The sequence below is a fragment of the Hyperolius riggenbachi genome, chromosome 6, assembly GCF_040937935.1.
Source record: "Hyperolius riggenbachi isolate aHypRig1 chromosome 6, aHypRig1.pri, whole genome shotgun sequence".
NCBI lineage: Eukaryota > Metazoa > Chordata > Amphibia > Anura > Hyperoliidae > Hyperolius > Hyperolius riggenbachi.
In genome coordinates, this window is record NC_090651.1 from 212391409 (window position 1) to 212409596 (window position 18188).

The 18188-nt window shown below is 44.4% G+C and overlaps 1 protein-coding gene across 1 annotated transcript in view; it reads left to right on the forward strand.

Moving 5' to 3' along the window:
- The first annotated feature begins 818 nt into the window (after positions 1 to 818).
- Positions 819 to 18188, forward strand: part of ST14 (ST14 transmembrane serine protease matriptase) — a 97049-nt gene continuing 79679 nt past the window's right edge. The window contains 1 exon segment of the mRNA XM_068240384.1: positions 819 to 1200. Within this exon segment, the coding sequence (XP_068096485.1) occupies positions 1153 to 1200 (48 nt within the window). The 5' untranslated portion in view covers positions 819 to 1152.

Consider the following 18188-nt stretch of genomic DNA (forward strand, 5'->3'; position numbering starts at 1 on the left):
TAAGAAAAAAAGGAACTTGTTCCCCATCTCAGGTACACTTTCAATTGATGACTTTTTATGTACTGTAACTAGGACTTGAAGGGGGCATTAGGGCTTTTATTTTAAGCACCCTCAAAACTAGTGAAAATTCATGCTGGGGCTTATTTGCAGGGAAACAGGGCGTGTATACCGAGAGTCAGGAAGTGACTGAGGCAGCCAGGATTCCCTGTTGGATGTTGCTGCTGACAGGGGCGTAGCAATAGGGGGTGCAGCGGTAGCGACCGCATCGGGGCCCTTGGGTCAGAGGGGCCCCAAGGGGCCCTCCCACAACTACAGTATTAGCTCCCTATTGGTACTGTGCTCATAATAATCACTTCTATAGATACTTTTAATATTGGTAATCATTAACAAACTGTTCCCCATCCCCTTCTTGCACCTCTGACACTGTAGTTGCCATTGGCAGGTTTTGGTGCGCCGTATCAATTGTTATGTATAGAGTGCTTGGGGGGCCCCATGTAAAACTCGCATCGGGGCCCAAAGCTCCTTAGCTACGCCACTGGCTGCTGAGTGTGTTTTCCCACTGACTGCTCTCTGATAAGTAAGCTGAGATGAAACACTTCTGCACCCCGATACATGTGCAGGTCTGCGGGAGATCTAGTATAGCCACTGCTGCTGTGCAGGGAACTAGTGCTAATATAACGGGCGATAGAGTTTCCCGGTGATCGTCCAGCCTCACCCGTAGGGAGGGGGGGTGGTATTGGTAGGAGGAGTGTGGGGGAAGGTGTATGACGGAAGCATCAGGTTTCACTGCTCTCTCGGTTTCAGGCTGGTATTGTCTCGGCGCTCACCTGGAAGGGGCGAGGATACCCAAGATCTCGTGAGAACTGCTCTGACCACACCTGGAACTTCTACCTGACAATTCGGAGCAGGAAGAGAGCTGGCTCACTGTGTGCGACTGAGGAGGAGATCCGAGCTGTGATCAGTGTCACACCAGAGGGACACCAAAAGTGCTACGACACCGGGAACTACCCAGAAAGAGGCACAGGAGACACCCCAGGGGGCACACAGCGGGTGACAGAGGATTGTTCAGCACTTCCCTCCACAGGGAGGGAGGACATCAGGACCTTCGGATTATAGGGTCACGTTAGGTGCCCCTCGGGACATTAGGACATCATGAAGGGCTCAGATTCTTCCGATATAAAGTATAACAACCGACCTCAGGTGAGTCCAATGCTGCCACTTACATTGAACTTTATGTGACTGGACATGCTTATGTAATGTCAAATCATTATTTTATTGTATATACATGTCTATACACAGAAGGTACATAGTGTAAAGTTTAGTTTTTATATTGAGGGCATATTATATACTGTGTGTACATGTTCTGGCGCCAGTTCATGGGACCCGACTTTTCAGGTGCCCACTAACGGTACAATTTTAAGCAAAGAATCGACAGGAGTGAACAGATAAATGCAATCGGAAATTTAAAAAAAATTGTTGCAGTGACTCCAGTGAGTTGTACATTCTATTTCTATCCTTCACAACCAGTTATAAAAAAAGTATTTTTCTGATCGACTAAATTGTTGTCAAATGATCACCATTATGGTGCCCATACATGGTACAATTTTTTTTCATCCAATCTTACCATTTCTATGTAACATAAGCCTAAATTGCCAAAATTATTCCTTCAGTATATTTACTTAATTTACCCTTATACTACATAGAAATGGTAAGATTGGATGAAAATAAATTGTACCATATATGGACACCATTAGAATTGTTCACTGTTGATTTCGGACATTGAGGTTTATTTTCTGTTAAACCCAGCACATTTATCTGATTGCTTGGGTGATTCTTTGCTGAGAATTTCCAGCAGGAATTTCATATAAGATGTGTGTTCTGTAATGATTAATGGAAATGGAAGCTGTTGGCATAGGAAGCTGTAGCTTGTTTTTTGTTTTTGTTTTTTTAAGGTTATCTGTAAAATCTCTCTACTATGTTTGGCTTAGCCTGATTTGTTGGTTTTGCTATTCAATAAGGACACTTTATCTATAATTAGGTTATCTATAGAAACTGCTAATATAAGCCCTGACTAAACTAGAGATATCTCATACACTGCACTGTGTAGATCTATATTGTGGATATATTAATATCGATACCAGGATGTGTATGGAGTTGCAAGATGAGTTTTCAATTTGCTGGAGCTATAATAATTTTCTTATTATTGAGCAGAATTTGTGTTGTCTAGAATAACTTCCCCTACCATAGTGTTTTAAAGCAGGACTGAATTCAGAACTTCCCATCTGCTCTGTAAGATACACAACAGCATAAAAACCTTTAAAGAAAAAAGTTTCTTTGTTACAGCTTATACAAATCCTAAAATAAAACTCCAGTGTTTCTACTTCCTGCTTTTATGGAAGCAGGCATATTATTAACATCCTGTGCTTTCAGATTGGCTTATCTGCCGTGGCAGGTGTCACAGGAGAGGTAAAAATACAACTTGTGATTAGACACAGATGAGGGGAAATTAGACAGGCTAAGGCGTTTAAATACATCCAGGGTGCAGTTCTCCAAATTTTCTCTCTTGTCCGTTAATTGTCCACTTTAATTGTTTTTCCCAGTTACCTGGTCCTGCAGAGTAATGTTGCTTATTTAATCTTGTATGACTGTGCAATGGTGGATATTCCGTAGGCTGGATGACACATGCTGACTTCACCTACAGTAGTTCATGTAGAACTACATGTCCTAGTATGGTAGCTGATGAATCAGCAATGGCCTGGCTGTGTATTTATTTAAAGTGAATGCTTATTGGGTTTTGTAATTTGTAGACACTCCCCTAGTATTCCTGGTACAGAATTTGTCTTGGTGGACAGATTTCATTCAAGACCTGTAGTTCCAATTTCCTGCTAATTTTATATGACTAATGTCATGTGACATGTTACTTCCAGTTTCAGGATTGAAGATTCTCTCCTCTGCCAGAATGAGTCGTTTTTGGTAGTAACTTTTCCAGTCATGCAGGCAGAAATCTGCAGTTTCCTTTCCTTTCAGCAAAACCTGTTTTCAGGGCTACAATGTAATGGGCAAATACAATATTGACAATATGCCTGAATGATGTGAGTGTGTAACGTTTTAAGTGTAAAAATTATACCTTGACATTACATTTGTAGCATTGTGCATATAAACCATCTTGTCTTGTAAAACTTTATCAAAGGAGCTTACTATCTAATGTCCACAGACAAGTCCTAGTACATAATTATAACTTTGAATTGTTCTGCTGTCTCCTGCACCACAGCACAGACAGTGGACCCGCAATATTAGCCCTTGTCATAGTTGTGTACACTATTATTATTATTATTATTATTATTATTATTATTAATAATTTATAAAGCACCAACATATTCCGTGGCACTGTACAAGGAAACAATACAATAACATTTGTAAAGCGCTTTTCTCCCATAGGACTCAAAGCGCATAGTTGTGTCTCAGATTAATACAGGGTTGCAGTCTGGGTTGTGTTACAGAGGAGATAGTCAGATGTTCATGAATGCCAGACTGAAGAGGTAGGTTTTCAGTTTAGACTTAAATGCTTCCAGGGATGGAGCTGTCCTGATTGGGTGTGGCAGGGAGTTCCAAAGTGTAGGGGCAGCATGACAAAAGGCTCTGTCTCCAAAGGTTTTGAGGTGGACTCTGGGGGTGACCAAGGTGTTACGTCCTTTTGATCTAAGATTGTGGGGGGTGTGATGCAGTTGCAACAAGTCCTTCAGGTGTCCAGGGCCCAGATTGTGCAAGGATTTGAATGTCAGTAAGCCAATCTTAAACAGAATTCTCCATTTTATCGGTAGCCAGTGGAGTGAGCACAGGGTTGGTGTTATGTGGCAATGAACGGGGTTGGCTCGTTAACAGCCTTGCGGCGGCATTCTGTACTAATTGCAGGCGGTGTAAAGGTTCGTATACACGTCCGATAAAGATCGTTCGTTACGAACGATTCGTGACGTTTACACGATATTCAAATTAGACCGAAAAGATCGTTCTTAATGAACGATTGTGTACACACATGAACGATATAAGTATAAAGTACTGAACGACGAACGATAAAAAAATGCGTGCGCAAACGGAAGTGACGTTATGACAGGCAATAAGAACATGCGTACTACTCCACAGATAATCATTATCGGACGATCTTTGTACACACTGCAACGATTGAACGATTATCTTTAGAAAAAATCCGCCGGGTTGGATCGGTCGGATTGAACGATAACGGTCGTTATCGTCCAAAAAAACGATCGTTGGAAAATTTGGAACGCACGATTATCGGTCCGATTGTCGTTATCATTCGTTTTCGAACGATCGTTATCGTACGTGTGTACTCAGCTTAAGTCTTTCTTATGCAGGCCTGTGTAGAGGACGTTGCAGTAGTCTAACCTTGATGTGACAAAAGCATGAACTAGGGTTGGAAGATCCTCTGGAGGAATTAGGTGTTTAATCCTTGCAATATTCCTTAGATGAAAGAAGGAATGTTTCACAACAGCTGAGATTTGATTCCTGAAGCTTAATTTCCCATCAATCAGTACTCCCAGGCTCAGGCTGCACACACAGTCTGAGTTGTTCAGGTCTGAGCTCCCTATCCTTAGCGGTGTTGGTTGAGACTGGGGTTGCTTTGCTGTTGAGCCCTGGCCCTCGATAACAAGAACCTCAGTTTTGTCAGCATTAAGTTTTAGCCAATTGTTATTCATCCACTCCTGAAGCTCAGCTAAGCATGCGTTTATTTGTGGAGTAGGGTCTGTGATGCCAGGTTTGAATGACAAATATAGCTGGGTGTCATCAGCATAGCAATGATATGTCAGGCCATGTTTTTGTATGATTTCTCCAAGTGGCAGCATGTATATGGTGAAAAGTAAAGGGGATAATATTGCGCCCTGAGGTACACCATATTTTAATGGTACAGGGTTGGAGAGGAAGGGTCCTAAGGCTACCCTTTGTGTTCTGCCAGACAGGAAGGAGTTGGGGTAAATAATAATACAGACAATGGTATACACCAATATACAAAAAACAGATTTGGTAACAAAATACAGAATTGGTAATTACAGTGAGAACAGTAACATGATGAATAAAATGTATAATAACTTCCAAGACACAAAATGGTGAGAGAGCCCTGCCCAAGCTTACAATCTGCACACACACCCCGCAGGCAAATCGCTCGAGGAAACCATAGGAAATAATGGCGCCGCCGGCCGAAACGCTTGCCCTAGCGATTTAGCCGGCATTGCCCACAGTTTTTGCACGGGAGGTAGTGAATCCCATAGCCGTGCATGGCACGGCTTCTGGGATTCGTCTACGTACCTGCAGACCCGGAAGTGCTGCCGCGCGTCTCCCAGCCACACGGGGTGGCTAGTGGAAACGGACCCTTATGGCGGGAATACACGATGCGTTTTTGCGTTCGTTTTTGCAGTCGTTTTCGCTTTCGATAGATTCTACTCTCGATTCCTTATCTTTTCTTATCAATTACATTCACTTGAATGAGGAGAATCGAAATGAAAGTAGAATCGACCAGATCCGACAGGTTGGAATTTATCTATCGAACCCATCTATCTAAAGTAAAAACTTAACGTGTTTTCCCAGCATTATTTAGGTTCTCACAACTTTTCTTGTGAAACACCTAAAAAGCATCTCTTGCTATTGTTCAAGCAGCTGATAAGAAATCAATTCAACATTTGGATTGACTTCTTACCAGTTTTATCAGCTGCTTGAACAATAGCAAGATATTGCAAAACAATGGCAAATCTAATCCCCATCGGATAAGTCAGATTTAATCGGATCGTAAATAGAATCGTAATCGAATCACACAAAGAATCGTATCGTGTAGATGGGCCTTTAAAGGGATACTGTAGGGGGGTCAGGGGAAAATGAGTTGAACTTACCCGGGGCTTCTAACGGTCCCCCGCAGACATCCTGTGCCCGCGCAGCCACTCACTGATGCTCCGGCCCCGCCTCCAGTTCACTTCTGGAATTTCTGACTTTAAAGTCAGAAAACCACTGCGCCTGCGTTGCCATGTCCTCGCTCCCGCTGATGTCATCAAGAGCGCACAGCGCAGGCCCAGTATGGTCTGTGTCTGCGCAGTACACTCCTGGTGACATCAGCGGGAGCGAGGACATGGCAACGCAGGCGCAGTGGTTTTCTGACTTTAAAGTCAGAAATTCCGGAAGTGAACTGGAGGCGGGGCCGGAGCATCAGTGAGTGGCTGCGCGGGCACAGGATGTCTGCGGGTGACCGTTAGAAGCCCCGGGTAAGTTCAGCTCATTTTCCCCCGACCCCCCTACAGTATCCCTTTAAAGACTGCTGTTGAGTGTGTATATGGGGCTTAAAGGAATAGGGGGAAACAAGTTACCTCCTATGTACAACCCACACTGCAACCAATACACAGGCCTCAGGGCCTATAATTAGTTTATGGTTAATTCAAAGGTATAGTAAATGCTTGAGGTTATGGCAAAGTATTTGTTTAGATTACCTAAAACAGGTCAGGAGACAGGCCTCATTCGCATAGGTGATTGAATTTGCGCATTTGTTGGGTGGTTCCACCTCCCACTGGCCAGCCACCAAGTTCCTATTAGTTGCAATGTAAAACAGCCCAGTGGCAGTGTTTGCAAATCCACATGTTAGCTTTCAACATAGATACCTAGCTGCAAGAAACTGCCTGATGTTGCTTCTCTGGGCCAGGGAGGAAAGTCATAAGGAAGAGGTTGTTGTATTGACCAGGATGGGGTTGGCAGAGAGTGGGAACGCGGTAGGACAGGTGACCTGAGTGGTGGGCTGGACAAGTGGCTTTCTTGGGGCAGAGAAGACAATAGGGGTGGTTAGGGCAGGTGTCCTAGCTGGGGGTTAGCAGACACTTGTATTGGGTAGGACAGGTGATCAGAATAATGGTTAGCAGATTGTAAGGCAGGGTTCACTTTTTAAAATTCACATGCATTTTGCCATTGTGTAAAAAATGCGTTCACCGCAAAAAGTCAGTTACGAACTGAACTTCTGCCTAAATCTGCATTGTGCATGTGCAAAGAAACCTCCTACTTGCTGCATAAATTTGCACATTGCATGTAAATTCCCATTGACTTTCACTACCTGCGCTAAAAAATTGTGCAGGAAAGTTTGCATACGAACACAAATTTTAACGTTAAAAAAAAAAAAGGTTGTGACAAACTTTAAGTTTTTTGCAATAAGTGTGAACCCTGCCTAAAGGTGAGTAGGACAAGTGAACAGGATAGGAGATAGCAGAATGTTGGGTTATAAACGCAGTGGGGGTAGCAGATAGTGGAAGGTTGGACAGGTGAGAGAGGACAGACCTCTGAGGCACCTCACATCTCGCTTACCAACACAGTTGTTGCCCTAATAACCTTAAAGGGACACTTAAGTCAAACAAAAAAAATGAGTTTTACTCACCTAGGGCTTCCAATAGCCCCCTGCAGCTGTCCGGTGCCCTCGCCGTCTCCCTCCGATCCTCCTGGCCCCACCGGCAGCCACTTCCTGTTTTGGTGACAGGAGCTGACAGGCTGGGAACGCGAGTGATTCTTCGCGTTCCCAGACACATTAGCACCCTCTATGCTGCTATATGGTATATGATATATGCTATAGCAGCATAGATGGCGCTATTGTGGCCAGGAACGCGAAGAATCACTCGCGTCCCCAGCCTGTCAGCTCCTGTCACCGAAACAGGAAGTGGCTGCCGGCGGGGCCAGGAGGATCGGAGGGAGACGGCGAGGGCACCGGAGAGCTGCAGGAGGCTATTGGAAGCCCCAGGTGAGTAAAACTCATTTTTTGTTTTTGACTTAAGTGTCCCTTTAATGGGGAGTATCTGCTGGCAAAAAAAACTTTTTTAAAGTAAACAAAATGTTAAATGATTATATTACTTACATCAGTAGTAGGTTGCTGAATCCTCCTGGCGCCCACCATGCAAATGCTGGATCCTTCTAAACATTTTTGAAGACCTATGTGTTCGTGGCCACTCTCCTGTCCAAGTAGGAGCCTCTCTGAACTGAGCATGTGCGAGTAAGGTCTGCAAATGTCCATTAGAGCAAAGATGCTTGTGCACAGCTTTTTTTTTTTCCTCGGTGCGCAAGTGCCTTCTACTGGGCATGTGTGGAGCTTTCTCACACATACCCAGTATGGAAAAGCTCGTAGTTGGACTGAAGCACAGCCACTAGAAGAAGAGGGCCTTTGGCAGCAGCTATGGACTTGAGGAGGATCTGGGAAGACTCTGGACCATGGTTCTATACCACTTAGATTTGCTTTAAAGTGGAACTGTAGATTCAAATTAAACTCATTGTTTCACTTACCTGGGGCTTCCCCAAGCCCCCAGCAGCCGTCCTGTCCTGCGCCGCTCTTTGACGAGCCTCCGTTCTCCCGCCGCCAGCTATATTCGGTTTCGCGCCGGGCCACTGCACCTGCGCGGCTCTGGCCACGTGTATCCTTTCTTCGCGTTCCTCGCTATTGCAGAGGGGAACGCGAAGAAAGGATACGCTTGGCAGGGCTGCGCTGGCATCGACTTACAAGTCGAGGTACAAAACGGAGCGGCGGCGGGGGAACGGAGACTCGTGGAGACTTGGCGCGGGACCGGATAGCTGATGGGGGCTTGCAGAAGCCCCAGGTAAGTGAAACAATGTTTAATTTGAATCTACAGTTCCGCTTTAAAGGGAAGGTCCAAGCTAAATAAAAAAACTTACCTGGGGCTTCCTCCAGCCCCTGGCAGCCATTCTGTGCCCTGCCCGCAGCTCAGGTGGCTTCCGGTCTTCTCCGCTGCAGAAGCCGACCTCGCCAGGTTCACCGCGCAGGTCACGTCGTCTTGCTGAAGTTATCAGGTCTGTACTACGCAGGCGCAGAACTACTGCGCCTGCGCTGTACAGACCTGATCACATCAGCTAGACCACGTGAACCATCTGCAGCGGAGGACACCAGGGGCTGGAGGAAGCCGCAGGTAAGTGGATTTTGATTTTTTTTTTTTTTTTTTTTTTTTTTTTTATGTAGCGTGAATGTATCCTTTTAATGTGCCAGAAGAGGTGACTTCCTCCGTCTTCATTGACAAACTATGATAATCCTCCCAACTGCTGTTTAGTGATGGTCAATGTATGCAGAGCAGGTGAAACTGAAGGATATGACTTACTGACCTATGCGAGCAACAAAGGACCAATTTTTTCCATGTTATAATTAACATGTGAATCACATTTTCTCTGTAGCGGTCGACCCAACAGTTTCTTCTTTATATGGTTTGATTTATTGCTACATATATATTCAAATTATTTATTTAATTATATAGCGCTGACATATTACGCAGCACTGTACAGAGTATATTGTCTTGTCACTAACTGTCCCTCAGAGGGGCTCACAACCCCAGTCCCTACCATAGTCATATGTCTATATCGTGTAGTGCACATATTATAATGTAGGGCCAATTTAGGTGGAAGCCAATTAACTTGTCTGTGTCATTTTTGGGATGTTGGCGGAAACTGGAGTGCCCAGAGGAAACCCACATAGACACGGGGAGAACATTCAAACTCCTTGCAAATGTTGACCTGGCTGGGATTCGAACCGGGAACCCAGCGCTGCAAGGCAAGAGCGCTAACCACTACGCCACCCCCAAAGCTGCCCCAAAGAATCCCCTAGGAATTGTCTTTGGTGGATAAAAATGGCTTTTAAGCTGCTGCATGCATTTGATAAGCTGCATGAATTCTGTGTAAACTTGAAATTCGTAGCATCTCTTTGACCATCTGTACTGTGTAGGGATCCCTGTACAGACACGCATGCTCAAATCATAATGCAGTGTGTATAGTACAATCGGGGACCTTTCACACTGGCGTGTTTCGGCATTTTACTGCAGCCTAACGCTAGGGCAATGAAAGTCTATAGGGTGTATTACACTACATATGACACGGTGTGGGAATTTCTGCAGCTGCGGTGCGCTGCTGCCCGAGTACGCAGTAATCCCCACCTGGCAGCAGGCCAAGCAGGACGTGACGTTCACTTCCTGAGGCTGAATCAATTATGTGTGTGGAAGTGTATTGCTAAAATATGGTTCCGCGCATGTGCGGTGCGTAAAACTTGCGGCAATCTTTAAAACATGCAGATCGCCATAGACTTACGATCCGCCGCACATCACAACTCGGGAGCGCAATCCAATGTTACCGTGCGGCCTCTGGGGTGATGTGCGGCGGATCGTAAGTCTATGGCGATCTGCATGTTTTAAAGATTGCCGCAAGTTTTACGCACCGCACATGCGCGGAACCATATTTTAGCAATACACTTCCACACACATAATTGATTCGGCCTCAGGAAGTGAACGTCACGTCCTGCTTGGCCTGCTGCCAGGTGGGGATTACTGCGTACTCGGGCAGCAGCGCACCGCAGCTGCAGAAATTCTGTGTGAAACCGGCCTCAAGGAAAAAGAGAGGTGGGATGCCTCTTGGTACATGCTGCTGGGAGCAATGCCATAAAAAGATTTAGTATGGGATAATGTAGAAGATGGGGATCACCGCAATAATTTAGGATGATAGAAGTCTGACAGTATAATGCTTTAGGACATATACAGATGGAGATGAGTGCTGATCTTTGGACTAGCAATGAGCAAATAATTCTAACATACAGATTTCATTGTCCCAAGAGGGGAAAGAAATCCAAACCAATGAAAGTAGCTGATTGACTATCAACTTGAAGTTTTGATTAGCTAACTTTGATAACCTCCCTGGGCCAATGGAGAGATGCAGGTTATGAACATTTTTGCTCATCCCTTCTTTGTATTGTTAGCAAAACTGCAATCTATTAAAACATAATTTTCCAGTGACTGCAAAAGCTAGGTCAGGGGTTGGCAAGCCATTGTTACCTATCTGATTGTGGCTGTGTGACAGGTAGATAGTATTGCTGTAGCAAATCATAGGTGGGAAGTTGCTGGGTATGAGCTGGCTTTCTGCCCACTTTGCTGACTCATCTCCCAAAGGTGAGTGCAAGTGGAGGAGCATGCTGTAGTTGGCACAGCCTTATCCACCTGTGAGAGCAGGAAGGAGACATGCTGCATGCCGCTGACACTGGGGAAATATGTTAGGGTACTGGGAAAAGTGGCAGCCGTGGTTGGGTTACAATGGCTGCATGGTGCTAGGTAGGTGACTGGGCAGAATGGCTGTATTGGACATGAGACAACAGTCGGTGTGGGGTAGAGGTCAAATGAGGCCTCTCTTATTGGACACACCAATGCCAAACTATACCATGCCCCGATAGTTTGGCCAGGCCACACACTTAAATTTAAAAACAGTTTTGGCAATTCCCTATCCCACATTTTCCATCCTTGCAGGTTCATATTAGTTTTGTACATTAATGAAGACTGAAAATGGCTAAGTCTTGGTTGGCTGTGCCTGGTGCTGTGGGCAGGCTGTGGTTTGTCAAATGATGGAAACCTGTCTGTGAATGTTACATTAGTAGGAAGAGCATTGTCGCAGTGTTGCAATTTGATATCTGGAAGAAAGTTGAGTCTGTGGTAAGTTGAAGAATAAATTACAAGATTAGTGTTGCACAGGGAGGAGGGTTCAGTGACCTGTAGATGAGTAGAGGCTGCATTGTCCAGACTGGCTTAGTGAGTTTTTCTTACACTCAGATATTATTGGATGGAGAATCCAGGACAAGGGTTTAATCTAAAACTCAGCTGTTGCATAAAAAAGGGCAGGTTACTTTTTAAGCATGTAAAACAGTTATTCCAAGGTGTTACAGGGACTGCAATATGCACGTGTCTGAGTTTGCTGCCTGTCCGGACCGCACAGGTCCGGAACGCATGCAGTGTGAACATCAGACAGTGCACTCTATGCTCTGTCTGATGTCGTGCGTGTCGGCCACCTGCACGCATTTCCAAAACGCGGCTGGAAACGTGTGCAGTGTGAATGGGGCCTACGTGCTTTTCTGAGTGCTTTTTGGCCCTGAGTTTTCTGAGGGCTTTTAAAAATAAAACTCTCCCATTGATTTGCATTAAAATCGAGGTAAAATTGCTGTAAAATCGTTACCTGGTTGTCCCCTGGAGCGGCTCCGACCGCGATCCCCTCTCATAGGCTGATGCCTCTGAGAGAGGATCGCCCTGATTAGCCATCGAGGGGAGGGAGAGGATAGGGCCAACACCCCCCCCCCCCCCCCCCCCAAAAAAAAAACAACTAATTTTAATAAAAATAAAATTACAAATTAAGAAAAAAAACAAAAACAAATCCTGCAGCAGCGTTAAGAGCCCACCAACAGAAATCTCTGTTGGTGGGCAGGAAGGGGGGCAAACTCATTTGTCTGCTAAGTTGTATTGCTGTGCAGCACACTGTTAAAGCTGCAGTGTGCTGATTTGTAAAAAATGGCCTGATCACTAGGGGGGTGTAAGCCTGTGGTCCTTTCAGTCGCAAACACCCGCTGAGCGGATCAGTCAAAATCAGTCTTATTAGTCTACGACAACTTGTACTCATGTGGAACTGTCCTCAGAATGACCACCCCGTGGGCGGGTCTGCCGACCTGTAGTTTGAAAAAGTCTGGTGTGTGTATGCACCTTATGTGGTTAATCTTACTTTATGTGATGGATCTGTACACAATAATCTAAGCTAAGGGAAAAAAATCTTGTTATAATAAACTGATATAGTAAACATGTGGGTAAACCATCTTTCCAGGTCCCGGCCAATCTCCATCATAAGTCTATGGGAGCAATGCCTGATCTAATAAAACTTCTGTTATAGTAAAATGTTTTTTGGCCCCTAAGCATGCTGACTCTAGATATGGTAAACAGTGGGAGGTGCATGTGTCATATGTCAGTGTGAAGCCCATGGTCAGCTGCTCTGTTCAGGCTGGTTGCAAGAGAGTTCATGCCTGATAACATTTGTAAGACGAGAAGAATGGCACCGGCACTGGATATACAGTACTGTACAAATAAGCAGCCTGGGGAAAATGAGGAATAATGTGAACATAAACAAGAGGGTGCAGTGTTACCACTTCCACTTTGCAATCACCGATAAAAGTATTGTCATTGTCCTCCCAGGGGATTGAACTCACTCCCGGGTATCTCTTTCCTTTTAGGCAATAATGCTCCAGGTAGTGTGTGGAATGCAGTACAGGCTACTTTCACTTGTAGTGCAGATCAGAGCAGGCCTACTCGCTGCAAAACTAAGGGGAGAGGAGAGTGCCAAGTCCTGCCTGCAAAGGTATCAGAGCCACTCACATTACAGATGGCTTATCATGATTGGCTGCATTTTGAAGAGAGGCTTAATCATAGGCTCAAGTGTGAGCAGAAAGTTTTGCAGGGCATGTGCTGCAAGTCCTGCCCAGGGAGGTATCGGAGCCACTTACAGGATGCGAGTGGCTTCCTCTATTCAGTAACGACTGCAATTTTTAAGGAGCCCTGGATACTGTACTAGTGATTTGTCCAGCCTGGCTATGCAGCCATACTTAACCTTGTAGTCCACCAAATATGCAAGTGCTTGTACTGTACCTCCAATGGGAGGACAGAGTGGCTCCTTTGCACAGCTGAGAAAGTACCAGGGCATGCTGGGCTATTTCTAGTTAACTTCTGATATAGTAAACCACTTTTCCTGGTCCCTTGGAGCTTACCATAATGAAATTATACTGTCTGTGTGTGTGTGTTTGTACGTATGTGTACTGTATTTATGTGTGTGTGTATATATGTGCATGTTACATACAGGGGTTGGACACAATAATGGAAACGCCTAACATTTTGGCATCATAATCTTTGAATATGTTTTAAGCAATCAAAACTTGGCATATGTTAATTTTTTGTTGTTATTTGATCTGTTTAATTAAAATTATTTTTTACAGATATTTGTACCAAAGTTGGTTATAATTTATAAAAATGGCAGATCTTTGACTTTCAAAAAGGCCAAATTATTGGTGCTCTTATGGCAGGTGCTACTGTAACAGAAACTGCCCAAATGCTTGGTATTTTAAGAGGTACCGTCTCAAAAGTAATGATTGCCTTTGAAAGAGAAGGAATAACGTCCTCAGCAAAGCACAGTTGTGGCCGAAAGTCGAAGTTGTCTGAGAGAGACCGTCGGACTCTAAATCTAATTTTTAAAAAAGTTCGCAAAATCCTGAAATCACTGCAGAGCTGAATGAACTCCAACAGAACCCAGTTTCCACAAAAACTGTTAGTCGGGAGCTGCACAAATCTGGATTCCACAGAAGAACTGCAATTAGAAAACCTCTGCTCTCAAAGACAAATGTTTCAAATCGTTTACAGTGGTGTAGAAACCACCAGAATTGGTCCCTCGAGGAGTGGAAAAATTTCATTTTCTCTGACGAATCATCGTTTACCTTATTTCTGACCTCTGGCCGAGTGTACGTTTGCAGACAGCGAAAGAAGCATTTGATCCAGACTGCCTTCTCCCAACCGTAAAACATGGCGGGGGTTCTGTGATGATTTGGGGTGCTATTTCTTGGAAATCCGCCGGGTCAATGATTTCCCTTCATAGAAGAATTAACAGCCGAGACTATTTAGGAATTTTGGGCGACCAAGTTCATCCTATGGTTCAAGAACTGTTTCCGGAGGGGAATGCCATCTTTCAAGATGATAATGCCCCAATCCATACAGCTAGAATTGTTAAAGAATGGCATGAGGAACATTCTAATAAAGTCGAGCATCTCATCTGGCCACCATAATCCCCAGACCTCAACATTTACTGAGCATTTATGGTCGTTATTAGAGATTCAAGTAAGAAGTCTATTTCTGCCGCCATCGTCTCTAAAAGAACTGGAGGGTGTTTTAACTGAATAATGGGCTTAAATTCCTTTGGAAACAATTCACAATTTGTATGAATCAATACCTCTGAGAATTGAGGTTGTAATTGCCGCAAAAGGTGGACATACACCATATTAAAATATATTTTGTTGATTTTCAAGGTGTTTCCATTATTTTGACCAACCCCCTATACATACACAAAATATGTATGTAAACACACACACCACACACCTTGTGTAAACCTTTTAAATGTGTTGGAATGGCCTAATAACAGCCCAGACCTCGACCCAAAAGAAAATCGGTGGTCAGACTTGAAGATTGCTGTTCACAAACAAAAAACAACCAACATGAAAGACTTGAAGCAGTTTTGCCTGGGGCAAAAATCCCAGTGGCAAGTGCATAGATACTTCTCCAAAGTGACCTACAGCTGTAATTTTCACAAAAGGTGGCTCCACAATAGTTATGCACACTGAAGTTTTCAGTTATTTTGTCCCATTTGTTGTCTGCTTCACAATAAACCAAATAATAAATCTTCACGGTTGTAGACATTTGGGGGGGGGGGGTGTTAATACTTTTGCAAGGCGCTGTATTGTAGACTGAGTTTAGTTTTCTCTAATCAGCAGCAGTGTCCTTGGACAGTCATAATACCATTTGGTAAAAAGGACATTTTTTTCAGCCCATGGCTATTTGTGTATTTTCAGTGCATACATTGAGTGTAGCAGAACACACCTCTTGGAGTTGACGGAACAAATTACTCATCCTAGCTCTGGGCAGTGAGCATGCATTCCATCTGCCTGTAATTATTCCCTATCTTCTGTTTATTAAACATCACGGATAGTTAGTTCCCTTTTTGAGTGTTTAGCTTTTTTCCTCTTTTTATTTTTTTTTTTATTTTACTGAAGCCATGCCATCGTATGTGCTTAAAGAGAATCTGAAGCGAGTATAAAACTCGCTTCTTCTCCTATATTCAGCAGGGGCATATGTGCCCCTGCTAAACCACCGCTATCGCGCCGCACAAAGGGGGTCCCTTACCCCCCAAATCCCCTCCGTCCTCGCCAGGGATCTCTTCCGCATTGAGACAGGGCTAACCGCTGCAGTCCTGCCTCACGCGCGTCTGTCAGTGCGTATCTCCGCCTCTCCCCTGCCCCTCTCAGTCTTCCTTCACTGAGAGGGGCGGGGGAGAGGCGGCGATGCACCGCTGATAGACGCGCTGTGAGGCAGGGCTGCAGCCGTTAGCCCCTGCCTCTAGGAGCAGCAAAATCTACGACCAAGTTGGTCGTAGATTTTGCAGGGGGGGAATTGGGGGGTAAGGGACCCCCATTGTGTGGCAGGATAGCGGTGGTTTAGCAGGGGCACAGATGCCCCTGCTAAATATAAGAGAAGAAGCGAGTTTTTTACTCGCTTCAATGTCTCTTTAAAGAGAACCTAGAGTCAACAAAAAAAGAGATGAACTCACCTGGGGCTTCCCTCAGCCCCCTGCAGACGATCGGTGCTCTCGCAGCCCCGCTCCGATGGCCCAGGACACGCCGAACACTTCCGGTTTGGCCGTCACCGGGCTGACAGGCATGGGCACGCGAGTGATTGTTCGCGTTCCCAGCCTGTATATCGCCCCCTATGCTGCTATTGGGGCCAGGAGGAGGATTGTCTGCAGGGGGCTGGGGGAAGCCCCAGGTGAGTTAATCTCATTTTTTTTTTTTTGTTGCCTTTAGGTTCACTTTAAAGAGAAACTTTGACCAAGAATTGAACTTTATTCCAATCAGTAGCTGATACCTCCTTTTACATGAGAAATCTATTCCTTTTCACAAACAGACCATAAGGGAGCGCTGTATGACTGATATTGTGGTGAAACCCCTCCCACAAGAAATTCTGAGAACGTACCCCTGGCAGTTTCCTGTCTGTGAACCTTGTTGCTTTGTGGGAAATAGCTGTTTACAGCTGTTTCCAACTGCCAAAAAAGCTTGCAGCAGCTACATCACCTGCCAACAGTAAAAATGTCACCATGTGATAAATGTCAGGCTGTAAATCGGGAATTAAAAGATTTTACAATGGGCAAACATTGACTAATTTATTTATACATAATTATTGTAAAAATGACACACTTTTTTATTACTTTATTTTCACTGGAGTTCTTCTTTTATGATTCCACTGAAAAATAGCAATTCTCTAGCAGGTGGAGTCTGAGCGTGAGCCTCACACATATGGTATAGATATCCAAATATTGCATAGAGCCTTTACTGACTGCGCATGGAAGGGGAAGAGGCATAGGAGGGCTTTTTGGTCCATTGTAGCCCCTTACACACTCCGAAAAGTTCTGGTTCACCATGAGCTTGCTGGGTAGTCTGTAACTACTCCATAGAGCCACACTAATCCATGCCATGCACTGATGAGGATCAATCAGCCAGAAACAGTCTGTATGCATGTTGGATTAGTGTGGCTCTGTAATAATTACAAGCTGACACACCATTGCATTCCAGTGGATATGGAGGTGTGTTTAGCTCATAGGAAAAACAATGGATAATTTGCATATTTCAGCAGTGATACATCGGGAGAAATCTGGGGGTTAACTACAACCTGAATTATTGCAAATACTTTGTTTTAAGAAAGTAACTTTTTGTTTTCCATCACATTAATTCAAAAGTTGAATCACTTGATTTCACTGCAGGCCAATAACCATACACTATAACCTCTGCACAACCAATCAGGAGGAAAAAAAGTGTACCCGTATATAGTAACGGATTATGTATTCAAAACCACATAACGGTTGTTATGTGATATACTGGCCATCCAATGCAAGGAACTGTGTTTTCTACTGTGTGGCTGTTTGCCGGATATCTTTCTTATAGCCTTATGTTCAGAAGTTCCTAATATGGATATACCATCATAGCGTGTATAGTTGCATGGGACTCTTGTTTCACATTATTTGCTTATTGTACCTTATTTTAGGACTGAGAGACCACTGTTATAAAGGCACCATTAGATGTCCTGCTGGCAGTTCAGATGGGGTGACAACCCCGGGAGTCATCTATCATGTGCGTGAGTGCGTTGTCCGTGTGTATGGGGGGGGGGGGGGCAGGGGGGGGCTGCGCGTGCTGTCCTGGGGACAACTAGGGTTTTTGAAATGATTTATTGCCACTGGCAGGTGGGGACATATAACAACCGCTATTATGTGTATATGTAACTTTGTATGTTTATATTTTGGGCCACTGGTTTCTATCAGTTGGTCCAGGTATGTAACTTTTGGAACTTTTACATATTTCATATTAATATATGATTGGGCAGTTGAAAAGCATAATACTGGTATTTGTTTTTTCTTGTTTTGACCAGTGCTAGTACCTGCCTAAGTTATGTACAGCCACATAGCTTCTGTCTTAGTTTTTCTAGTCGATTACCTCCTCGTTGGGGTTTTCTTGGTGCACCCAGTTGGTTGGAAACCTTGGAGAAGGTTTATTGAATTTTATTATAATA